Source organism: Suncus etruscus, chromosome 1, assembly GCF_024139225.1.
Source record: "Suncus etruscus isolate mSunEtr1 chromosome 1, mSunEtr1.pri.cur, whole genome shotgun sequence".
NCBI classification, from domain to species: Eukaryota; Metazoa; Chordata; class Mammalia; order Eulipotyphla; family Soricidae; genus Suncus; species Suncus etruscus.
The window spans coordinates 89,374,941-89,401,584 of NC_064848.1; the positions used below are offsets into that span (position 1 = coordinate 89,374,941).

General features: G+C 38.1%; 1 protein-coding gene across 2 annotated transcripts in view; it reads right to left on the reverse strand.

The window, feature by feature from the left end:
- Positions 1-26,644, reverse strand: part of SLC25A13 (solute carrier family 25 member 13) — a 241,485-nt gene that overhangs the window by 101,165 nt on the left and 113,676 nt on the right. For both annotated transcript variants that reach the window (XM_049784608.1, XM_049784602.1), the window contains exon 5: positions 20,855-20,994. In XM_049784608.1, the coding sequence (XP_049640565.1) occupies positions 20,855-20,994 (140 nt within the window). The remainder of the gene's footprint in view (positions 1-20,854; positions 20,995-26,644) is intronic.

Below are 26,644 nucleotides of genomic sequence, written 5' to 3' on the forward strand. Positions count from 1 at the left end.
ATAAGGTATATAGAACAACACATAGGTAAAAACACTCTATGACATTGAGACTAAAAGCATCTTTAAGGAGGAAACATCACTTTCCAAATAAATGGAAGCAGAGATAAAACATTGGGACTATATTATGTGAGAAGCTTCTGCACCTCAAAAGGAAAGTGACTGGAATACAAAGGCTCACCCACAGAATGTGAAAAACTATCCACCCAATACCCATCAGATAAAGGGTTAATATCTAAGATATACAAGGTACTGACAGAACAAGAAAAAAAAATCCAAACCTCATCAAAACTGGAAAGAACAAATGACCAGACATTCTTCAAATATAAACTACAAAAGGCCAAAAGACAAATGAAAAAATTCTTCACATAACATATCGTAGGGAGAAGCAAATCAAAACAACACATGAGTGTCATCTCATGCCACAGAGACTGGCACAGATCATAAAGAATTAAAAGAACCAGTTCTGGAGTGAATGTGGAGAGAAAGGAACTCTCATTCACTGCTTGTGGGAATGTCATCAAGTCCAACCTTTCTGAAAACAATATGGAGATTTTCCAACAAATTGAAAATTGAGCTCCCATATGATCAGCTATACCACTCCTAGGGATACCGCTAGGAACACAAAAAACACAGCACACTAAATGCCTTATGTACATATATATCATTGCAGTGCTATTTATAATTGCCAGATTCTGGAAACAACCCAGATGCTTGACAGAAGATGAGTGGCCAAAAGAAAATGTGGTAAACATACACAATAGAATATCTATGCAGTTCATCAAAAACGAAAGCCATGAAATTTTTCTGTACATGGATGGAAATAGAAACTATTATGCTGAGTGAAAAAAATGGAAACTGTCATGCTGAGGGAGAGAGATAGACCAGAGAATAGTCTCACTCACTGTAGGATTTAAAAAAAATAAAAGATATTATTGTAATAATACCCAGAGACAATAGAGATCAGGGCTGGAAGGACAGGCCCACAATATGAAGCTTTTCACAGAGTGGTGAGTTCAGTTAGAGAAATAACTACATTGACAACTATCATGGCAATGGTACTAAGTGAGAGAAATAGAATGCCTGTCTAGAAACAGGTAAAGGGTGGTGGAGGAGAGAGATGGATGGCATTGGAGATGTGTATGTTGCACTAGTGAAAGGTGATGTTGTTTTTATAATTAAAACCCAACAACAATATGTTTGCAATTATGGTGCTTAAATAAAGATAATAAAAATAGTTTAGTAAACCTTCAGACAATGACAATTAAGAGCCCATTGTGAGATACAACAATTTTAACAAATATTCTTTTTTGATTGTTTTGATTGTTTGATTGTTACTCTTGGCTCTATGCTCAGAAATCGCTCCTGGCAGGCTCAGGAGACTATATGGGATGCCGGGATTTGAACCACTGACCTTCTGCATGAAGGTGAACACCTTACGTCCATTGGTAAAGGTTTTTTGATGATTTCATTACCACTTATTCTAAGAAGCAATTTTGTTTTGTTTTGTTTTTGGGGGCCACAACCTGTTTGATGCTGGCTAATGTGCTCCAGAAATCGGCCCCTGGCTTGGGGGAGACCATATGGGACCGTCAGGGGATCGAACACGGTCCTTCCTTGGCTAGCACTTGCAGGCAGACACCCTTACCTCTTAGCATCACCTCGCCGGTGCTAAGAATCAATTTTAAGTAAATTATTTGTACCTGCAAAGGGTCAAGTCTTGCGAGAGGTAAGGAGCCTAACCTAATGGTGGTTGAATTTTATATGTTGTTGGATTGATATTGGAGCATTGAATGCCTGAGATAGCTATATTAAAAGCAACCTCCATAAATTATAGTGTTTAAAATAAGGACATTTATTAAAAAATCATTTTCTTTCTCTGTTACAGACCCAACTCTCCAAGAAAACTGAAACTCAAATTAAGTAAGCCTGAAATCTAGGCAAATCCATACATTGATAATGTGAATCATCAAAGGCAAACACCTACAGGGATATTAACTTCTTTCCAAAGAGAAGAAAATTCTTTTTTAATATATATTTTAATTTAAACAACTTGATTACATACATGATTGTGTTTAGGTTTCAGCAATGTAAAGAACACCACCCATCACCAGTGCAACATTCCCATCTCCAATGTCCCAAATCTCCCTCCTCCCCCACCTGTACTCTAGACAGGCTTTCAATTTACCTCATACATTCTTATTGTTAGGATAGTTCACAATGTAGTTATTTCTCTAACTAAACTCATCCCTGTTTGTGGTGAGCTTCATGAGGTGGGCTGTAACTTCCAGCCCCTCCTCTCTTTTGTGTCTGAAAATTATTATTGCAAGAATGTCTTTCATTTTTCTTAAAACCCATAGATGAGTGAAACCATTCTGCATCTTTCTCTCTCTCTCTCTCTGACTTATTTCACTCAGCATAATAGATTCCATGTACATCCATGTATAGAAAATTTCATGACTTCATATCTCCTGACAGCTGCATAATATTCCATTGTGTATATGTACCACCGTTTCTTTAGCCATTCATCTGTTGAAGGGTATCTTGGCTGTTTCCAGTGTCTTGCTATGGTAAATAGTGCTGTAATAAATATAGGTTTAAGGAAGGGGTTTTTTGTATTGTATTTTTGTTTCTAGGGTATATTCCTAGGAGTGTTATAGCTGGGTCGTATAGGAGCTCTATTTCCAGTTTTTGGAGGAATCTCCATATTGCTATCCACTAGCAGTGGATAAGAGTTCCTTTCTCTCCACATCCACGCCAACACTGTTTATTCTTATTCTTTGTGATGTGTGCCATTCTCTGTGGTGTGAGGTGGTACCTCATAGTTGTTTTGCTTTGCATCTCCCTGATGATTAGTGATGTGGAGCATTTTTTCATGTGTCTTTTGGCCATTTGTATTTCTTCTTTGTCAAAGTGTCTGTCCATTTCTTCTCCCCATTTTTGATGGGATTAGTTTTTTTTCTTGTAAAGTTCTGTCAGTGCCTGGTATATTTTGGAGATTAGCCCCTTATCTGATAGGTATTGGGTGAATAGTTTCTCCCACTCTGTAGGGTGCTCTTCTATCCTGAAAACTATTTCCTTTGAGATGCAGAAGCTTCTCAGCTTAATATATTCCCATCTGCTAATCTCTGCTTTCACTTGCTTGGAGAGTGCAGATTCCTCCTTGAAGATGCCTGCAGTCTCAATGTCCTGGAGTGTTTTGCCTACATGTTATTCTATATATCTTATGGTTTCGGATCTGATATTAAGGTCTTTAATACATTTGGATTTTACCTTTGTACATGATGTTAACTGGGGTTTAAGTTCAATTTTTTGCAAGTGACTAGCCAGTTGTGCCAACACCACTTGTTGAAGAGGCTTTCTTTGCTCCATTTAGGATTTCTTGCTCCTTTATCAAAAACTAGGTGATTGTATGTCTGGAGAACATTCTCTGAGTATTCAAGCTATTCCACTGATCTGAGGGCCTGTCTTTATTCCTGTTTTGATAACTATCACTTTGTAGTAAAGTTTAAAGTTGGAAAAGTAATACCTCCCATATTTCTTTTTCCCAATGATTGCTTTTCGCTATTTGAGGGTGTTTATTGTTCGAAATGAATTTAAAATGTGCCTGATCCACTTCTTTGAAGGATGTCATGGGTATCTTTAGAGGGACAGCATTAAATTTGTACAATGCTTTTGGGGAGTATTGCATTTTGATGATGTTAATCCTGCCAATCCATGAGCAGGGTATGTGTTTCCATTTCCACGTGTCTTCATCTTATTTCCTTGTAGCAGAGTTTTATAGTTTTCTTTGTATAGGACCTTCACATTTTTAGTCAAGTTGATTCCAAGATATTTGAGTTTGTGTGGCACTATTGTGAATGGGGTTGTTTTCTTACTGTCCATTCTTCCCCTATTATTATTGCAGTATAAAAGGCCATTGATTTTTGTATGTTAATTTTGTAGTCTGCCACCTTGCTATATGAGTCTATTGTTTCTAGAAGCTTGTTGGAGAGTTTTTAGGATTTTCTAAGTAGAGTATCATGTCATCTGCAAACAGTGAGAGCTTGACCTTCTTTCTTTCCTATCTGGATTTCTTGATATCTTTTTTCTGCCTAATTGCTTTAGCAAGTACTTCCAGTGCTATGTTGAATAGAGTGGTGAGAGAGGACAGCCTTGTCTTGTGCCAGAATTTAGAGGGAAGGCTTTTAGTTTTTCTCCATTGAGGACAATATTGTCACTGGCTTGTGTAGATAGCCTTAACTATATTGAGAAAGGTTCCTTCCATTCCCCATCCTGCTGAGAGTTTTGATCAAGAATGGGTGTTGGACCTTAATCAAATGCTTTCTCTGCGTCTATTGATATGATCATGTGATTTTTATTTTTCTTGTTGATGTTGGTTGTATTATGTTGATAAGATTTATGGCATGTTAAACCAGCCTGAATTTCTGGGATGAAACCTACTTGTTCATAGTGGATGATCTTCTTAATGAGGCATTGAATCCTATTTGCCAGGAGTTTTGTAGAGGATCTTTGCACTTGTGTTCATCAGCAATATTGTTCTGTAATTTTCTTTTTTTGTAGCATTCCTGTCTGGTTTTGGTATCAGGGTGATGCTGGCTTCAATAAAGCTATTTAGAAGTGTTCCCTGTTTTTTTGATTTCATGAAGAGTCTTGCCAGGAATGGTAGTAGTTCCTCTTGAAAGGTTTGAAAGAATTCATTAGTTAATCCATCTGAACCTGGGCTTTTGTTTTTGGGTAGACATTTGATTACTGTCTTAATTTCCTCAGTTAGTGATGGGGGTGCTTAGATATTGCTACATCCTCTTCATTCAACTCTGAAAGATTATGAGTCAAGAATTAATCCATTTCTTCCAGGTTCTCATTTTTAGTGGCATAGAGTTTCTCAAAGTTAGTTTTCTGATTACCTTTTGAATCTCTGCCATATCAGTAGTGATCTCTCCTTTTTCATTCCTAATAGGAGTTATCAAGTTTCTCATCTCTCTCCTCTCTCTCGCTCTCTCTCTCTCTCCTCTCTCTCTTCTCTCTCTCTCCTCTCTCTCTCTCTCTTCTTTTGTTAGTTTTGCCAGTGGTCTATCCATCTTGCTTATTTTTTTCAAAGAACCCAACTTCTGCTTTTGTTGATCCTTTCAGATTGTTTTTTCGGGTTTCCACTTTATTGATTTCTGCTCTCTGCTTCTGTCTCCTGATTTTTGGATCCTTTCGTTGAGCACTTTCTAATTCTATGAGACTATGTCATTAAGGTGTTCAAGTATGCCCCTTTTTCTTTCCTGATGTGTACTTGCAAAGCTATAACTTTCCTCTCAGGACCCGCTTTTGCTGTGTCCCATAGGTTCTGATAGTTTGTGTCTCCATTGTCATCTTGTTTCTAAGAAGGTTTTGATTTCCTCTCAGTACCCACTGGTTTATTCAGTATTTAGGCTGTTTAACTTCCAGGTATTAAAGTTTTTCTTCTGTGTCCCTTTGTAGTTCATATCTAATTTCAGGTCCTTAGTGGTCAGTGAAGGTAGCCTGCAAAATTTCTATCCTCTTGATATATGGAGGTTGTTTTATGTGCTAGCATGTAGTTCTATCCTGGAGAATGTCCCCATGTACATTAGAGAAGAATGTGTATCCAGGTTTCTGGGGATGGAGTATCCTATATATTATATTACTAGGCCTCTTCCATTTCTCTTTTCAGGTCTAGTATATTCTTGTAAGTTTCAGTCTGGTGAACCTATCAAGTGTTGACAATGCCAGTGGTGAGGTCTCCCACAATTATTGTGTTGTTATTGATTCAACAATTGTATTAAATATTTTGCTGGCCCCTCATTTGGTACATATATGTTTAGGAGAGTGATTTCTTCCTGCTGTTCATATCCCTTGATTAATACAAAATGTCCGTCTTTGTCCCTTACCACTTTCCTGAGTATAAAGTTTGCATCATCTGATTTAGTATGGCCACTCAGCTTTCTTATGGGTGTTGTTTGCTTGAATAATTTTCCTCCAGCCTTTTATTTTGAGTCGATGTTTGTTCTGACTATTTAGGTGCATTTCTTGTAGGCAGCAGAAGGTTGGATTGATTTTTTTGATCCATTCAGCTACTCTGTGTCTCTTAACTGGTGTATTTAGTCCATTGACATTGAGAGAAAGAATTGTCCTGGAATTAGTGCCATCTTTATATCGAAGTTTGGTGTGTTTGTTGGTCAGTCTTGTCTTAAATTAGGTCTTTCAGTTTTTCTTTTGAGACTGGTTTTGAGTCTGTAAAGTTTCTGAGCTGTTTTTTGTCTGTGAAACCACGTATTGTTCCTTCAAACCTGAAAGTGAGTTTTGCTGGGTGCAGTATTCTAGGCGAAGAATTTATTTCATTGAGTTTTGTCACTATGTCCCACCACTGCTGTCTGGCCTTGAGTGTTTCAGGTGATGGGTCTGCAGTAAATCTCAAGGATGTTCCCTTGAATGTAATTTCTCTTTTCGATCTTGCTGCTTTCAGAATTCTGTCTCTATCTGTGGGATTCATGATTGTGACTAGGATGTGTCTCGGGGTGTTTTTTCTTTTAGTTGGTACTCTTTGGGCTTGCAGGATTTGATCGCATGTATTCTTTAGATCTGGTAGTTTCTCTTTAATCATGTTCTTGACCATTGATTCTTCCTGGAGATTTTCTTCCTGGGTCTCTGGGACTCCAATGATTCTTAAGTTGTTTCTGTTGAGCTTATCATAGACTTCTATTTTCATCTGTTCCCATTCTTTGAGTAATTTTTCCATTGTTTTATCATTTGCTTTAATGCTTTTTTATAGTCTCTTCTGCTTTATGGAGTTGTTTTTCATCTCATCTCCCAGTGTACTAATTCTATTCTCAGCTGCTGTTAACCCTTGTGAAAGCTCATCCATGTTTTTCTTTAATTCATCTACTGAGTTTTTCAGACCTGTTATTTGACCTGAAATTTCAGTTTGGAGTTTTCTCATTTCTATCTTCATATTCTCTTTATTTGTATTAGTGTTCTCTTCTCTACTTTCTTTGAGTTCTTTGAACAACTTCCATATTTTGACTCTAAACTCCATATCTGAGAGACTGATTAGTTGGTTGGTCATGTTCTGGTCATGTGAGTTGCAGTCTTCATTCTCTATGTCTGGCACTGGCCTGCGTTGGGCGTATCAACTCACCTCCAGGGAAGGCTAGCCGTGCACAGATGAAGCCACACACAGGATGAAATCAGGCCAAGAATGCAGCACAGCACTGGAGATAGTCAGAGATAGGTGCTGGCATCTGAGTTCCAGCAGAGTTCAGTGGCTTCCCCCTTTCTGGGCCATATCAACTCACGTCCAGGGAAGACTCCAGGGAAGGCTAGTCATCCGCAGATGGAGCCACACACTGGAAGAAATCAGGCTCCAGGGAAGGCTAGCCGTGTGCAGATGAAGCCACACACAGGAGATAATCAGAGATAGGTGCTGGCATCTGAGTTCCAGCAAAGTTCAGCGGCTTCCCCCTGTCCAGGCGTCTAGTTTTAATTCTTAATTTCTTTTCAGGAACTGACAAGGGGCAGGTTTCAGGGAAGTTAGAAAACTGATGATAAGGGTAGAAAGAATGTTACACTGGTGTTGGGATTGGTGATGGAATGATGAGTGCCAGAAATAACTTTATTATGAACAACTCTGTAAACCACAGTGCCAACTCATGGTCCCCAAGCTGCCACCAGCTTCTCCACCAGGACACCGCGACTTGGTCCCTGGGGATTTCTTCTGAATTCTGAGAAAAAAATTCTTAATAGTAACTAGTAAATGTGGATAACTGACAGTCAGCTGAAAGGGAAATTTCCTGTAATAATTATTCCTCTACCGAAGTCTTCTCAGTCTTTTATTTTTATGCTTTTGGAGTGGAGGAATGCACCACAACCAATGGTACTCAGGTCTCACTACTGCTTCTGTGCTCATGGTTCTTTCCTGGCTGGGTTCAGGAGAACACAAGGGGTACCCAGTATAGTTAGCTGCACACAAGACAAATGCCCTATCCACTATACTATTGCTCTGGCAACAGGTTTTCTCAGTCATGCTACTACTGGTAGTTTTTTAGTGTGTTATTTATTTATTTTTTTATTTTTATTTTTTGGATCACACACGACAGTGCTCAGGGATACTCCTGGCTCTAGGCTCAGAAATCACTCCTGGCAGACTCGGGGGACCATATGAGATGTTGGGATTCTAACCACCATCCTTCTGCATGCAAGGCAAACTTCCTACCTCCATTCTATCTCTCTGGCTTCCTTTTAATGTGGTTTTATGTGTTTTATTTACCCTTTTTTACTTGTGGCTATCCTATGCATATCTCCCTTCTCTAAGCTCATTTGTTTTCTAGTAGCCCCTTCTATTAACAACGACAAGAAAATCAAGAGAAAACCACATATTTCTACCACAGACCACTGTTCTAGAGTTAGGAGTTAGGTGGTATGTGGTACCTCAGAAGAGATACTATGGCAGTACCATATATTTAATTCATAAGATCGAATACAGGGCCCAACCTTAAATACAAAACTCTTTACAAAAAATAAAATCTCAGTGATAGCATGTACCAATTTTGATCCAGCGTCATTTCTGAAACTCTGTTCTTCTGAGACATGCTCTTCTTAAGGTCACCCTCTACTTGTCACTTAATTTGGAGGTGTAGATTAGTCTTCTGTACTCATTTCTTTTCATTCCCTCCTCTCCTGAGGGCTTAAATGCTTAGAGGATTTGATGTCCAGATCCAAATCCTTCTTTCTGATTTGATGACTGGAACTTTTAAGTGCCCAGAGTATATATCTAATTTCTGTCTAATGAATACCATCATTTTGCATAAAGAAATAAAGATTATACACATCACAAATTTTATATGTTCTCAAATTTAATCTTTCTCCTAGGGATAAGAGTAGTGGTCAAATTTTACATGTCACAGGCATGTTGTCTTTCAGGTCACTTCTTCTATCTATAAATTTCAAATATTTGTTCGTTTTTGGATCAAAAGTCCTCTGCTGTGCTGAGGTCTTATTTCTAATTCTGTGCTCAGGGATTACTCCTGTCAGGGCTTGGGGGAAAATGTGTGGTGCTGAGGACAGAACCTGGCAAGACAGAAATTAGCCAAGTGAGTGAAAAAAAATCCTAATGTATTGAACAAAAGGTGTTACCTGTACAAATGCCTTCATTTTAAGAGAAAGGAAGAGATAGTTATTTAAAATCCTGTAGTATAAAATGATCATAGTATGTATTCAATTGCAATGGGGCCACAGAGATAGCATAGCAGTAAGGCGTTTGCCTTACATGGAGGACAGTAGTTCGAATTCCGGCATCTGGTCCACAGAGTCTACTGGGGGTGATTTCTGAGCGTGGAGCCAGGAGCAACCCCTAAGTGCAGCCGGGTGTGACCCCCCAAAAAAAATGACCACAGTATGTATTCAATTGCAAATTAATGAATTCAGGCTTCTCTGAATTTCCATACCCACTGGCAAAGGTTACAACAGTCCAAGGATACTCTATACTAGCATTCTAGGGTATTCCAAGAAACACACAGGGGAAAGTTACGTGATCTGGGCCATGGCATGGGATCAGGGAGCCAACCAGTACGACAGGGTGTCAGAGAAAGGTAACAAGAAGGAAGGGAGGTGATGGTGGGAAAAAATAAGAAACACACTGCTCTTAAACCAATTGTAGAAAGCATGTTCTGTAATTTACCTTCCCTCCTAGTTAACAATTCAAACAGAGCTTCAGACCATTTTACCTGATATTTCTTTTCCAGACCACTTTACCTCTGCAAAATGCAGAAAAGTAGACCACTAAGACAAACTTAATTGTAATACCAAACTAGAAAACTAAACAAAACAAAAATCTGAAGTTTGGAAAAGCTACGGACAGAATTCAAAGAATAAATCATATTCAACCTAGTTGAGAGGACTTCTAGAAATGGATTCTCTTTCACAAAATAATCCCAGCAACATCTACTGTACAGAGTTGTAAAATCTAGATGATAAGTATGACAGGCATTTAATAAATGGTACCTTTGATTTCTGTCTAGGTAAGTGATTTAAGGACTCCAGAAGTCCCCTGTGATATAAGCTGAATCAATTAACACAATAAAAATCATTTAGTAAAGAGTAGGAGAACTATTGAGTCATACTGAATTAACAACAGGAACAGAGAGATAAAGACAAATAAGGAGAACAACAGTAGTAATAAGCTGAATACCTGAACACCTACTACAATCCAGGCACTAGGCCAAGACCTTCAAAGAAGCAATTCATCTAAGACTCACAATTATTCTGGGAAGTAATAATTATTTTCTGTGGACAGAGTAGCGCCTGAAGATTGGGGAAGTTAAGAAACAATCACAAAGTCACACAGATGAGATGTTCATTCTATATCAAGATATTGTCTGATTCTGAAACTAAGATTTGAATCACTAAAATAGTTTGTCTTGGATAAAATCATAATAAGATTATGAATAAATTTGGGCAAATTTTGAGAAAAGTAATTTAAAGAAAAATGTTGGTGGTTATATACAAATATAAAAAGGAGTGGATTACAGTTCAAGAAACACTCATTTTTGAATAAAATAAAAACACAGGAGAATCTGCCACAAAAGAAAACTCAAACAATACAAGAGGTGTCTGACTAAAAAAGGACACTTGAATGAGAGGAGTTTAAGTTAGAAACAAAAGCAAAACCAAAAATGAATCTGAAGTGCAGGTAAAATGTAAATGTAGGAAGTGAAAACAAGATTTCAAGTATTATCAAGTGCATGTTATGCTCCAGTGCTGATGAGTTTATAGGCTTCTCCTCTAAATTCTCCAAAAGCCTTATCAAGAAGTTGCCAATCATCACCTCAGTCTCCCAGAAAATAAGGTCAAGAGTAGCTAAGGGTCACAGGAAGGTTGTATAGATGAAAGCGGGCATGCACCCCAGTGGCCTGGCCTCACAACCACAATTTTCATGCCCACTGTACCTGTTTTATTTTCCCCAGAGTCAGGTCTACTAATACCCAGAAAAAGAGAAACAAAAACCATACCATAAAGAGATGAAATTAGCCTGTAGCATATAAGAAGAGAAGGCTGACAACAGAAATGGAACTGACACCTAAGTGAGGCTAGAAAATAAGATCAAGAGCCTGAGACCTTCCAGAATACTCAGAGAGCTGGGAAGATAGGCTTCTTCTGCAGAAAGAGCTTTTAACAGGCCTGGCACTCAAGTGTTTACTAAATGCTCCTGATGGAAACAGTATGGAAGTGAAAATGGCCCCTCCTTCTCCTGAGGCTAGAAGGTCCCAGAGCAAGGAGTGGCACAGCTATCTCTCAGGCAGTTCTGCTTCAGGACTTGAAAGGAGGTCCTATTTTTCGCCAGTGAACTGCTTTCTGTTCCCTATATTCTGGTGCATGATGATTAATGGAATAGGCTTTTATTGCAGCAGTTTCCAACTACTTCAACACACCCATTCAGCTGCTGTAGGGGGGAAAAATCAAACTCTTTAAAATTGCTAGTTGTACAGAAATAAACATATATAGGGGTTATACCACTTTAGGTCTAACATTCATGTTTCTAATAGTTCCAGGCCTGTCATTTTCTTAATAATCTTCAATTTTCAAGTGGGTATATTTTGAATGCAGAAATTCTCTCCACCTCTATTCAAACATGTAAGTTTAAGTTTGTGCTTCAGCTGAGAACAATTTATCAGTAACAAAAATAAATAAATATATAAATGAACCAGTAGACCCTCAAAGCAAGAAATAGATCCAGATGATGTATATTATATAAAGCTGAGAACACAAAACAAAGGACCATGGTTGGTAAGTAGTTTTATGTTTTGCAGTTAAATTTTTCTCTTTAATATCTGAAACTTGAAAAAAAAAACATAGAATCATTGATAAAAGAAGTGATTCAAAAGAATTCTTAGGTAGCCAGATGCATTGCAATGGGCTGAATGCATGCTTTGCATGCTGGAGGCCCTGTTTTGATTGGCAACACAATCAGGGGTGACTCCCAGGCACAAAGCCTTAAAAAGTAGCCCCTAAGCACTGTGGGGTGTGGCCCAAAACCCACAAGGAACATTTTTAAAAAGAATTCTTAGGGTCCATAGTAGAAGAATCTGAGAATAAGGCAATTAATTGTTTATGAAAAAAGGGAACAAACTACATAGACTTTGCTATCAAAATATAACATCAAGAATCCAAACCTGGAGCTGGAGTGATAGCACAGTGGTAGGGTATTCGCCTTGCATGCGGCTGACCCTAGACACATCCAGGTTCAATACTGGGGATCCTATATGTTTCCTTGAGCCCACCAGGAGCGATTTCTGAGCACAGAGCCTGGAGTAACCCATGAGAGCTGCAGGTATAGCCCAAAATCAAAAAAAAAAAAAAAAGGGGGTCTGGAGAGATAGCATGGAAGTAAAGCGTTTGCCTTTCATGCCGAAGGTCAGAGGTTCAAATCCTGGCACCCCATATGGTCCCCTGAGCCTGCCAGGAGTGACTTCTGAGCATAGAGCCAGGAGTAACCCCTGAGTGCTGCCAGGTGTGACCCAAAAATCAAAAACCAAAAAAAAAAAAAAAAAAAAAGAAAAAAAAGAAGAGTCCAAATCTGTCTACTTTTTAATGTGTCCACATCATATTCTTTCATAATCTTACATTAATTTGAATTATTTGTGGCACTGCAAATAATAATCTAGAGCACTGCTCTAGCTCTAGATCTTTTTTTTTTTTTAATTTTTTTTTTTTATTTTTGGGTCACACCCGGCAGCACTCAGGGGTTACTCCTGGCTTTACATTCAGAAATCGCTCCTGGCAGGCTCGGTGGACCATATGGAATGCCAGGATTCGAACCACCATCCTTCTGCATGCAAGCCAAATGCCTTACCTCCATGCTATCTTTTCAGCCCCTAGATTAGATATTTTTAATTAAACCTCAGTTCTAATTTAGCAAGGAATGGAATTGCAATGAAATTATTGGGAGAGGGAGAATCATTTCCATTCTTCAACTTGTTTCCTGTGCTCTCCACACTCAGTAAAACTTTCAGAAGTTGGGTGAAATTATATTCCCTATTGACTGGGCTGAATTTTAGATTAAAAGGATTGTTAGAAGCAGCACTGCATGTAGCAAGACATGCATAGTAACCCCTTGGCAGAAACCAAGAACAGAGTTTTCTCATTTAAATTTCACTGTTCTTCTGATTTAACGTTAAACTTCACAGTGTTTAGCTAGAGAGATGCCTTATGGAGTGCTCATTTTTACCAGGATGTTCTGTAAAAAGCCTGCATAACAGGCTGCTCAACAAAACAGCAATTTGACTTATAACATGGACACAATGGTAACAATTAACTGAGATTTCCTTTATCTAGAGCAGGGGTCTCAAACTCGTGGCCCGCGGGCCGTTTGCGGCCCTCCCTACAACATTTTGTGGCCCGCGGCCGGCCTTCAAATAGCGCAGTATTCGCGATTATTCGCTTACCGAATAAATAATAATAATAATAAAAATAATAACAATAATAAAAATCGCATTAGTAAGAAAAAAATCGCATTAAACATTCGCATACCCCGAGCAGTTCCGTTTGGGGTATGCAAATGTTTAATGCAATTTTTTGCGATTTTTTTCTTACTAATGCGATTTTTTATTGCGAATATTTGGTAAGCGAAATCCTTTATGCGGCCCTGCCTCACCCCGACTTTGCCTCCTGTGGCCCCTAGGTAAATTGAGTTTGAGACCCCTGATCTAGAGAGTAGAGAGAGCAATGTAAGTAAAGGTCTTTTATTTTAAACTACCTTTTTTTAAAATTATCTTTTTTTTATGGGGAGGGGGTCACATCCAGTGGTGCTCAGGGGTTACTCTTGGCTGTGTGCTCAGAAATTGCCACTGGCAGGTTCGGAGGATCATACAGAATGCCAGGATTCGAACAGCCGACGTCCTGTGTTGGTCGCTTGCAATGCAAACATCATACCACTGTGCTATCGCTCTGGCTCTAAAGGTCTCCTTATATCCAATTCTTCGAGTAATAGGATATCACCACATCTCACACACCTATTGCCAAAATAGCAATGTTTTTTTCTTTGGGACAAAACATAGTTAATCTATGGGAAGAGCTGAGGGCAAGCATGTGGTAGCTTTCAGTAAATTTCATTCTGGAACATCAAATGATATTGTATTAATGAGAAATGAGATAGTACCAAAGCTGTACTACAGATCCCCATCTGGTCCAACTTAAAAATCAACATAAAAAGCATTCACATGTTAAAAATGCAAATATAATCGTGGTCTTTGGCTAATAAAGATCCATGGTCCTGATATTTTACCTAATACAGATGGCAAGTTGTGCGTAAAAGGGAGGCACAAATGGCTTAGGTTATTCAATTCTAAATAGGGACCTTCTTAGCTGTCTACTAATCAGTTTAAACAATTATGGTTTCAGCAATTTCTACTGTAAGTGACTTTTTAATATTGATATCTGAAATGTTCTCAATTGTTATGAACTTGAAATTTCCCTGGCTGCAAGGTATATTTTGTTGGTTTTTTTGTTTGGTGCTGGTGCTGAGCACAGAGACTTTTGTGTTGAAATTTTTGCCTTCAACCAAGAAGCCATGGCAAAAATAGCAGCAAAACATAATGCTGATGACTATAAAGCTCAGATCACAACTGGCTAGCAGAGTGAACCTATAGGCCTCTATAGGGATATTTAACAATCACAAGACAGCAGACTTCCAGAATCTGAATAAATTAAATGTCCATTTATACAGAAAATACTTGCTCTGATATGCATGTCATGCTGATATATAAGCAATACTCGGCTTCAAAAGGTAAAATTTTATTTGACAAAAAGAATAAAATTATTTGTTCAGTCACACAAGGAATATAGAATGTTCTGGCATTCAACACGTGACAAGAATCTTGACTAACATGAAGATTTTGGTCTAGGCTGGTCCCAGCAGTATCAATTTTGATGTCTTTCTTGGGTTTCATTACTATCTTTGGACAAAAGGAAGATTTTACTAAAGGATGTCATACTTTGTGATAAACATCTGGTCTCATGGTTCTTAGACTATCCTCAGAAAGCATGGGTTAGTGATTTTCTTCCGAGTTAGCTATCCTGCCTCTTCACTAATCCTTGCTACCTCAGTTTTAAACCTGATACCTCCAATGTTCCCAGCATCACTGATTTCTTAATGACTCTTCTTTCCAGAGTAATAGGAGAATAACCTCCCAAAACAAAACTGTGGCCCCATACAACGGGAACACAACTCTTTCACAGCTGAACACTACGATTTCACTTCAAAAAATTGAGGAAAAGCCCAGCAAAATATACATGAATTGTAATAAAATGTCAAGCATTGCTCTGTAGCCACCTGCTCCCCCCCTGGTACTCCTCACCTTCCAGCTCACACAGGTCTAAAACCTGGTTAGATATGAAGAATAGTCCTAGATTATCCTCATCTTATATCTCCAGGCATTCTAAGGACACTTCTTAGGGACTGACCATTTCAAGGTCCTTTCTACCTCTAAGTTTCTTGTACTTCTGATGAAACAGGCCCAACAAAATCTTCAACTTATTAGGCCAAAGCTTCTTCAACTTTTTCTTCTCATGACCAATTTTTGTCCAAAATTGCTGTCATTATATATTCATAAACCGTTTATAGCTTGCAAATTTTACAACCCCCCACATTTAGTTATGAGATCCTATATCTGGTTGTGACCCATTTAAGAAGTAAGAGTCTATCAGGGGATTTCCATACATATTTAACCTATTTGAAAAACAAATAATTCAGCACATCCCTGAAGAAATCATCAGAAAGGGGACAAAGCTGCCAGAAACACCTAGGATTTCTCTTTTTGGGGGGCAGTGTGTGGGGAAGTAGGAGTGTTTGGGCTATACCCAATTGTATTGAAGCATTAGTCCTAGTGGGACATGAGATAATATGGCATAATGCAATAGGTAGAGAGCATACCTCTCATTGCTAGAGCAATTTCTGAGTGCAGATCCAGGATTAATTCCTGAACATCATTGGGTCTAACCCCAAAACAAAACAAAACAAAACAAATCAAATCAAATCAAATCAAATCAAATCAAGACTTACTCTTAGCTCTGCACACAAATATTATTTCTAGTAGTGCTCAGGGGACCATATGTGGAATCAGAGATTGAATCTGTGTGGGTCACATGTAAGGCATGCTTCTTACCTAAAAGTACTCTCTCCAGCTGCACATCTTGAATTTATTATATATTTGATTTAGAATTAATTGCTGTCATTATATGTTCATAAACCATTTACAGCTTGCAAATTTTACAACCCCCACTTTTAGTTATGAGATCCTATATGTGGTTGTGACCCACCATTTAATAAGCAAGAGTCTATTAGGGGTTTTCATACTTATTTAACCTATTTGAAAAACAAATAATTCAGCACACCCCTGAAGAAACCATCAAAAAGTGGACACAATTGTACCCAATTCTACTACTGGCCTCCTGAATCATTCCAATAATGCTCATTTTGGGCAACAATGAACTAGGTTGTTTCTTGGTTTGTGGCTCCCAGGTTATCGGGAATGGAATGCTAGTTGAAATTGGTGTTTTTAGGCCTACGTAGACCTAGCAAATCTGATTCATGGAGGAGAAGGAGAAAGGACTATACATTTTTGAATAATCATCTTTTGAAAATTTTATACACAAATCCAAAAACACTAGAGATTATGGAAAATTAAAATCAACTTTAGTCCTGTCAGATTTTAGACAAACTCAGAAATTTCTCCAAACTTCTGCCATACTTCTGTTTCAGGTACAACAGCAATTACTTAACTAGACTGATCATAAAGACAAATACACATAAAAATACTTTGTGTTGGAAAACACTTTATGAGAGGTAGTTAACAGTAGCAGTTATCTACTTAACAGGTATATTGTTTTTGACAACAACCAGACCTTTCTCTCATAAAAATTGGAGCCACTGTCACTCCTATGTATAAATTATTTAAAATCATGTATGAAATATTACCTATAATTATAAAACATTAACAGAATGTAACTGAAACATAATCCCCTACTAAGAGCAAATGTGATAATGAACAGGAATGAATCAGGAGTGCTAACTGTCCACCAAAGCCTAATTGCAAACCTTCATTCAGAAGCAACCCTCCCACCAATCAGGCAAACAAATCAAACAAACCAAAAAACTCTATAGCATTTGCCCCAGAAAGAGTGCAACAAACAGCACGAGCTTCATATCTATGAATCCCTCACATGGCTCTGATCCTCTGAACAGGCGATTTGAGAAAAGTTGTTCTGTATTCTTTTGGGGTGCTCCTTTGGGACCTTAATAAAATCCATTGGCTTTCTCCCAGAAAATGACTTGCAAATGGAAAATATTACCCTGGGGTCTGTTTATTCTTTTGCATACAAAATGGGAATAATGATAATTACTTATCCTGATAGGTTGGGGGATGCCATTACTGAAAAAGAATAGTTAAAAGCACTTTGTAAATTATAAAGATTGTTACCATCATTACTTCTTTTTCTATAAGTGACTTACTACTAACTCTACAAAATAATTTGATAGAAAAGTTGAAGAAAAGTTGAAATACTTTCATCCTGTACTCACAATTGCCTACAATGGTATCTCATAAGGAATGATTAATGGGTCCCCAGAGAGCCAAGGAAGGAGGCTTTGGTTCCAATTGACTTGCTTCAACACTATTAAGTGCATACAAAGCATATAAAAGGCAAGTCAGCCCAAAGAATGTCCGATTGATTTACTCTCTTATCAATTTTATATCTACAGGAAATAGTGAGCTGGCACCTAAGTATTCCTATAATTAGCATTAACTATCATCAGTGGCCAGGCCGCTGTCTAGACCATGTTCCGAACACACAGACACCTAAAGTCCAACAGCTACATGGTAGTTTGTACAGCTTGTAACAAAGTCATGCTAAGTTAGATATAATGAAACAGCATTAAATGATGAAAAAAATAATCCAACTTTGCATCTTCAATGAATGAGATATATAGCAGAGTTGCCATTACACTGTTGAACCACTGTCCCAGGCTGTCCTAGGCTGCTCCTCTCTCTTACTAGGTGACAGATAAGCGCCATGCATAGTGGCAGTTCTTTCCTACCCTCAGGAGCCATGCATCTGCTTTTTACAACTAAGGAGCCTACCAAGGAGCTAGTGTCTGTGCTCTTGATTTCTTCCCTAGAGCAGAAAGACAGGTACCTGCTTGACAAAGCAAAAGTCCCAAACAAGGTGATAAAATTCTCTTGTATCAGTAAGATGTTTCCCTACATCCAGAACAAAAGAGTCCAAATGAAAACACAACATTTGAAGCAGAAGTCTGACATTCTACCTGCATCTTAAAAAGAGTTGAAGAGAAACAAACTACATTTGCACTGCAGGAGGGGAGTCCTATCACTGCTGGCATTTCAGCAACACAGAGACAGTGCAGAGGCTAAGGCACTCGCCTTGCTGGTAACTGACCCCAATTTGATATCTAGTACTGATATGGTACCCTGGGCACTGCCAGGTCTTCTTGTTCCTAAGAATCATTACGTATGGTCAACCCCTACCCCAACAAACCTGACATTTTGCTGGCATTATACAAAATCCTTGTGATACATCCTTTGACTTCTTTCAATTCTGTGTCTGGTGTGGGACACAAAAAGCAAGGCTCAAACCACAAACTTTCACCCTTTTAATCTAGTAAAAGTTTAGCACCTGCATTCTGGCTACAAAATCAAGATTATCCCCCTCCCACCCCCTGACAGGATACTGTGAGAGGATGCTATTTAACATTTAAGAATGGAGTCCAATTCAAGGAGTCCAACAAGTTACTGCTGGAAACAAACAGAAATCCTTGAGTCATCTAATCTTTTACTCCATACCTCAAGGAAGGCCTAGAAGCTGCTGAGTGGTTTACAGACAACTCAATTCAGCATAATTGATACTTGCTTAAAGGAAAACACGTTCATCCTTACTATTGCTAACATCCCATTAAGACTAAAAGTTAATTAGGCTGTGTTCCATAAAGTCAATTTGAGGCATTTGTCTCAATAGCATTATTGTAATTATTCCTCATCAGAAATACTATCACCTCCTACTGCGTGCCAATGTCTTATGTAAACAACAGCAAAAATCCAACAACTCACATTCCATTCTCCACCAGAGTTATTCAAGAAAGGTTATATTTATACAGACTTGAAAAGAAGGATTCACAGACATTAAAAGGCAGGATTAAGGTAACTTGTTTCAAGTTCCCAAAGGTCAGGAAAGTATATCAGAGCAATACAAATGAAAGTGAAAAAGACAAGTGCATATTAGTATATATACTTGTGCCTGCATGCTGTTCTCAAACGAACACCACACTGGGTACAGTGTGCCCACTTGTTCCTTCCACCTTCACCTCACAACTGTGCTTCTAGCTACTCCCATAGGTGCTAGAAAGGGTTTCCACACAAAAAACAGCAGGATCCCAGTATTTTCTGGTAACAAACACAGAAAGGAGGTTTTCCAGTATGTTTTTTCCCAAACCCTGAATTCAAGCATAGCTAATGAATTATATGAAATGAGTTCTTTAAAAATATTTACTAAAATATAAAATTTTGTTAGTGAAATAAAACACAAAATTTCAAGAATATATCACATATAGAGAACTACATATCATATCTATTAATTGTTAATGTCTAACTTTTATGCATCACAGCCAGAGAAATAGTTGAAACAGCTGGAGCACATGCTTCACATGTGGGAGCCCCAGGTTTGATTCCTGTTACAGCATGGTTCCCTGTGCCCCTTAGATGTAGCCTCCAAGCGCCAAGCCAGGAGCAGCCACTGAGCAACACTGGTTTGGTTTGTAAAACAAACAAAATTTAAAAAAAATATGCTTCAGAAGCAAAATTAAACTTTGAACATATTTTGTTAGTACTCTTCCATAGAAGGGTGACACAATATTATCATAATATGGCCTAAGAACAATGGCTCTTATACTTGACAACACATTACACGCCTCTCAGAAGCTTACTACCTCAATTCCTAGACTGCCAGCCACATTACCTCAAAGAATCAAGTAATAGTCAAGTATCAGATGTAGTGTGTTGTGTAAGGAAGAACTTAGGTGAAATGGTTCAATAGCTAAACACTAATGATGGCATCTGTCCACTTCTAAGAGGTCAATAATAGTGGAATCTGTGGCCAGAAACAGAACAGGGGTTTTGGTACATGCCTTTACTAACCCCAGTTGGATTCCCATTACCATATACCCAGCACTGCATGATCCACTGAGGCTCCTGAGCACTGTCTATAATCCCTAGCACCCAGGAACCAAGCAGCACCTCATCCTAGGATCTTGCACCAAACCACCAGCCCAGTGAACTGACAATTGGGACATGGCAAAAATAAAAAGTCATGGACATAAAAATAAGACAAATTTTAATTCCTAATTTTGCCCTTTCTCACTCAAGTGACATTTGAGTAAATAATTCAAATTCTGGGACCTCTATTAAATATCAATTTCTACTGAGAGTTCATTTAATCCTATGGAGACTACATAAAAGAAAAAAGTATTTTTACAAATGAGATAATTTGGCCAGTTACAAGTCTGAGAGAGAGGGAAAAAAAAAACAAAACCAAAAATAGGATTTGTGTTTACTTTATGGAGGAAGAAAGAGATCTTCCAAGCAGTGTTCACAAAGCAAATCTCACTTCTGATGAAATTCAGTCAATAAGATATAGGAATTGAGGGTCAGCTTAGATCCGACAGGCTTCCAGAACTACTGGGTCATGCAGGGCTGGGGTTCAACTCAAGTGAATATCATGCAGGAGATACCTGATTACCAAACTCTTTCCCCATCCTTTATGCATTTTAAATCCTCAGAGACAGACGCACCAGTAAGAATTGAGTAAATTCCGCATATGTCAGGTGTCTTTTTCTTTCTTTTCCAAAGTGGAGTTGCACAAATTCTGAATCCCAGTTAAATGGAATACGTTGATGAATTGTGGTTTGTCCAAACACCTGCTTAACATCCTCTGAAAAAAGAAAAAATATATATTGATTAGAACAAAGTACGTCATGCTCTTCCTTATTAAAATCTGATATAGTTCAAAGAATTGAAATGCATGCAGGAGGGTCTGTCCCTAGCTACATATGGTTCTCTGAACACTCCCAGGAGCAGGTCCTAAATTCAATTCGGAGTGGCCCAAATAACTAAAATATTTTAACATATCCATTTTAAAATAAATCTCCCTATTTACTTCACTTTTAAAATTAAATATACTTTTATATAGTAAATCTATGAAGAATTATGAACTGGTAAATTCTAAGGACCTTTCAAAAGGCTCTAATAAAAAACTGAACCTAGGGGGCCGGCAAGGTGGCGCTAGAGGTAAGGTGTCTGCCTTGCAAGCTCTAGCCAAGGAAGGACCGCGGTTTGATCCCCCTGCATCCCATATGGTTCCCCCCAAGCCAGAGGTGATTTCTGAGCACTTAGCCAGGAGTAATCAAATGGGTGTGGCCCAAACAAAAAACAAACAAAAAAACTGAACCTAGGGCATCATGAGGACAATATAGATTTAAGAAAGAAGGAAAATAAAAGTAAGCTTTTCCAGATGTCTTTCTAAGTTATGAGTCAACTACTTTGTTATCAGCTTCATAACAGGATCAGTCTCTATCTACTTCCTTCTTATCTAAAATAAAATTCTGTTTAAAAAATTCACAAAGTAGGTGACCAGAGAGACAGTACAGTGGGTAGGGTGCTTGCCTTATATGCAGTAGATGCAGGTTCAATCCCTGGTTTTCATATGTTCCCCCAAGCCCCGCCAATAAATAATCCTGTACAGAACAAGGAGTAAGCCCTGAGTACCACTAGGTGTGGCTTGAACCCCAATAAATAAATAAATAAACAAAATAACAAAAATCCACAAGTTATTAAACTATAGCAGAAGTACTGGTAAGTCTGCATTCTCAAGGAGCAGTAAAAAAAAAAATCTAGTTTAATGATGGGGTCAGAGGAATATTACAGCATTTAAGGTGCTTGATTTGAAAGTATCTGACAAAGGTTTAATCCAGTACCCTAAAGCCCTGCCAGAAGTGACCCCAGCCAGAACCAAGAGTAAGCCCTGAGCACTGCTGAGTGTGGCCCAAAAACAAACCAAAATATTAAATAACCCCACTAGATAAAGGGGGTGTGTAAAAAATTACCAAATAAAAAGTCATCTAAAATCTAAAATCCAACCCAAAGCAGAAAGCTAAATCTCATTTGTTTTGTCAAACAGTACCAGGAAATATTACCATATTTAGTGCCAAAAATATGCAGAGAACATATTTACACAACTCTTAAATAAATCTGTTTATAAAAATATTAGAAAGCCTTTGAAGATTTTCAATGAGATGAATATTTTATGGAGGACATATTCAAGAAAAGCACACTATATGCACTTTAAAAAGTTCCACTTATGGGTGCCAGAGTGGTGGTGCAGCTGTAGGGCCTTTTTTTTTTTTTTTTTTTTTGGTTTATGGGTCACAACCAGCAGCACTCAGGGACTTCTGGCTCTATGCTCAGAAATCTTTCCTGGCAGGCTCGGGGAACTATATGGGATGCCGGGATTCAAACCACCGTCCTTCTGCATGCAAGGCAAATGCCTTGCCTCCATGCTATCTCTTCGGCCCAGCCGTAGGAATTTTGCCTTGCACACTAACCTAGGACGGACCACCATTTGATCCAGTGTCCCATATGGTCCCCCAAGCCAGGTGCGATTTCTGAGCGCATAGCCAGGAGAAACCCCTAAGGTCACTGGATGTGGCCAAAAAAAAAAAAAAAAAAAAAAAAAGAAAAGTTCCACTGTTTATCAAACTACACTTGCAGACAAAGGTGATGGGGGAAATAAGATTTATAATTTAAACTGTATACCTTTCTCTTAACAGGTAGTCTCAAATAGGCCAAGCAAAGCCATTTTATGACTGAATATATTATAGTTTCTGTTATCACTTGTTTTATTGTCAAAACTGTTGACATAACCATAATGCTGATCATTTATTGTGGCAGTCAAGAACCCTTTTCCAGTATGGAAACCAGCTCCAACTATGCCTGCTTCTGGGATGCTGGTCATAAGATGGGTGTGGAACAAGAAGCCTTTTTCACCCCTACTCTATTCATTAACTCCCTATGAGGGTGGGAGGCTGTGTTTGAGGCTCTCCAAATTTTAAAGCTCTTTGGTCCCCATCTTTCTCCTGTAATCAAGGTACAAAAAGAGTTCTATATCACAACTTGTCCCAAAATGGAAGACTGAAAAAGGCTGTTAGTTACTGTCCTGTCATCAGAAGTCTACCTCCCTGTCTCAGAGAATGAGCATGAACCTCTTCCAAATACTAGAATTTCCCTGGGCTTGAAGAAATAAACCTGCTTTGAGAAGCAAAGTTTGGGTACCTTAACTCTTTCCCTGCTGATACTACTATTGATTTACATTGATTTACTATTGATTCACATTGCTTTAGTCTCAACTGCAGAAACAAAGCCTTACTGAGAAAATAATAATATGAAAAATCTTACTTGTCTCAAGCTTCAGGCTTTCACTTACTGGTCTTCTCCTCCCAAAAAAAGCTGTGGTACTTTTTTTTTTATGAAGAGTTGCAGTGTTTTGAAAAGTAGGATATATAACCCACTGAGAAAGACTAAAACTGGGATAAGGGGGGAAAGGAGAAATCTAAGTGGGGATGTAGCTTCCGATGCAATTGTAGATGCTTTCTGTTCATTCACTTAAAAAAGGTAGATGAGGGGTGTGAGCAGATGACACTGTAAAGGCACTTGATTTTCATTTGGGCAGATCTGGCTCAAATTCCTAGCATCACACTGGTCCACCCAGTAGGACCAGGAATAGGTCCTGAGCACTTTTAGATATACCACCTCCCCCGCAAAATAAAGTACATTTGGAGGGTGATACAAGTGATATTCCTCTAAAAAGGAGATGAAAGGCCAAGTAAGATGAGGAGCCTCTGATTTAAAGGGCAGAAAAAACATTAATTAGAAAATTAATGAATTCTGACCTAGTCAAAATTATCCTTAAATATATTTATCAAGTCTGCTCATACTTGTAAGCAAACAGTACCTGAGACACTAGATTCCCCTGACCCAGATCTATTTAAGGAAAGAAAAATGTGATCTATTTATACCAATTAAATATTTAATAAAAAGTAATGTTCAGGTAACAAAAAAATGTTTTTACACAATAAGTAAACTTTTACAATATAGTAGCATTCTAGAGAGGTAATAGAAAAACAAAACTTTTGGGTTATTTTCCTGCCAAGCATTCTGGTAAAATAACTGCCAAGCACTTTGGTGAAATAAAGTTTTAATGTATAATCAAATAATCAATGTCAAAAAAAGAGGCCCTTTTCTTAACCTCTCCTTCAATGTCCCAGATAAAGTAAGAAACAGCAAATGTTGTTTGGCATATAAAGCTAAAGAATGCAATCATTTTAATATTGTCTAGTTTATATAAGTTTAGTTATTTGAAACTCAATGAATAAATTTATCATGTGCTTGCTTCACTCAACTGACATTCTAATGTTTCCTATAATTAGACTAACATTTTATTTCTTTTCAGAGCTCTACATTAAGTTTAAAGCCATGAACTTCGAACCCTTAATCTAGAGCATTTTTCACTTCTCCACAGAACTTGTCTCCTGTATTCAAATACCTGTCTGAAGCCTTGAAATCTAGACATTCTTAATATAGAGCTATATATGATACCTAAGACATAAAATATTGTCTTAAAACATAAAAACTGCCAACCTTATTGACCTGAGATATTTAAATTAATCTAGTTTTATTTTATTTATTTAATATCTTTATTTAAACACCTTGATTACAAATATGATTGTAGTTGGATTTCAGTCACGTAAAGAACACCTCCCTTCACCGGTTCAACATTCCCACCACCAATGTCCCAATTCCACCCTAAAATAAAATAAACTTGAATCCCCATGAAATATATTACAAAATTGTTCCTGATTGAGTTTCCATCATACAGTGTCTGACAACCTTCACCAGTGCACATTTTCTACCACCAGTCCCCAGTTTCTTTCCTACACTCACCACTGCTTACTGCTAGGGAAAAAATGTTCTTTTCTCTCTTTTTCCCTTTTTTATCTTTAGATACCATGCTTTGAAATATTGTTACTGGAGCAGTATCATGCATATCACATGATCACATACAGCATCCAATTCTTGTCCAGAGTGATCATTTCCAACTATCATTGTCATAGTGGTTCCTATCTGCCTTAATTGCACTCCCCAGCTCTTTTTTTTTTTTTTTTTTTTTGTGGTTTTTGGGTCACACCCGGCAGTGCTCAGGGGTTATTTCTGGCTCCACGCTCAGAAATTGCTCCTGGCAGGCACAGAGGACCATATGGGGCACCGGGATTCGAACTGATGACCTCCTGCATGAAAGGCAAACGCCTTACCTCCATGCTATCTCTCCGGCCCCACTCCCCAGCTCTTTGTGAAAGTTTTCTACTATGGACTCATCCTCATGGTCCTTGTCTCTATAGTCTTTGGATATTAACAGACTATCTTATTTTTTAATATTCCACAAATGAATGCAATCATTGTCTCTCCTTCTCCCTCAGACTCATTTTGCTCAGCATAATACTCTCCATATTCATCCATGTGTAAGCAAATTTTATGACTATTGTTTTTTTTGGTTTTTTTTGGTTTTTGGGTCACACTCGGCAGTGCTCAGGGGTTATTCCTGGCTCCAGGCTCAGAAATTGCTCCTGGCAGGCACGGGGGACCATATGGGACGCAGGGATTCGAACCGATGACCTCCTGCATGAAAGGCAAATGCCTTACCTCCATGCTATCTCTCCGGCCCCTATGACTATTGTTAATAGCTGTTTAGTATTCTATTGTGTAGATGTACCATGGTTTCTTTATCTGCTTATCTGTACTTTGGTTCTTAATTAGTTGCCAGATTTTGGCTATTGTGAATAGTGCTGCAATGAATACAGGACTGCAAAAGGCTTTTCTGTATAGTGTTTTAGGACCCCCTCAGTCATATTCTTAAGAGTGGTATTGGGGGGTCATTTGGAAGCTCAATTTTATAGTTTCTTGAGGACTGTCCATACTTAAAGGGAGCAAATACTATTCCTTTTAGACTATAAGGAGTTGATACTACATTTATAGTTCAGAAAAGTTTGCAAGAATGGTTGGTTTGACAACCAATTAAAAACATTCAAAGTCAAAAAATTCAAGTTTTCCCCCTTTCATTTAGTACAATTTCAACAGATTATTTTCCATTCTACTTCCTGAGTGACAAACAGAAGTATATGCACTAAAGTAATCTGGAACTACCAAGATATTCTTTATATATATATATATATATATATATATATATATATATATATATATATATATATATATATATATAATATTTAAGCACTATGAGTATAAGCATGGTTGTAGTTGGGTTTCAGTCATAAACAGAACACCTCCCTTCACCAGTGCAACATTCTCACCACCAATGACCCCCACCCACTCCTGCTTATATTTGAGACAGGTATTCTACTTCTCTTACTCATTAACATTGCCATGTTAGTTGATAGAATAGCTATTTTCTTAACTGCACTCACCACTCTTTATGGTGAGCTTCATATCTTGAACCAGTCCTTCCGGCCCTCACC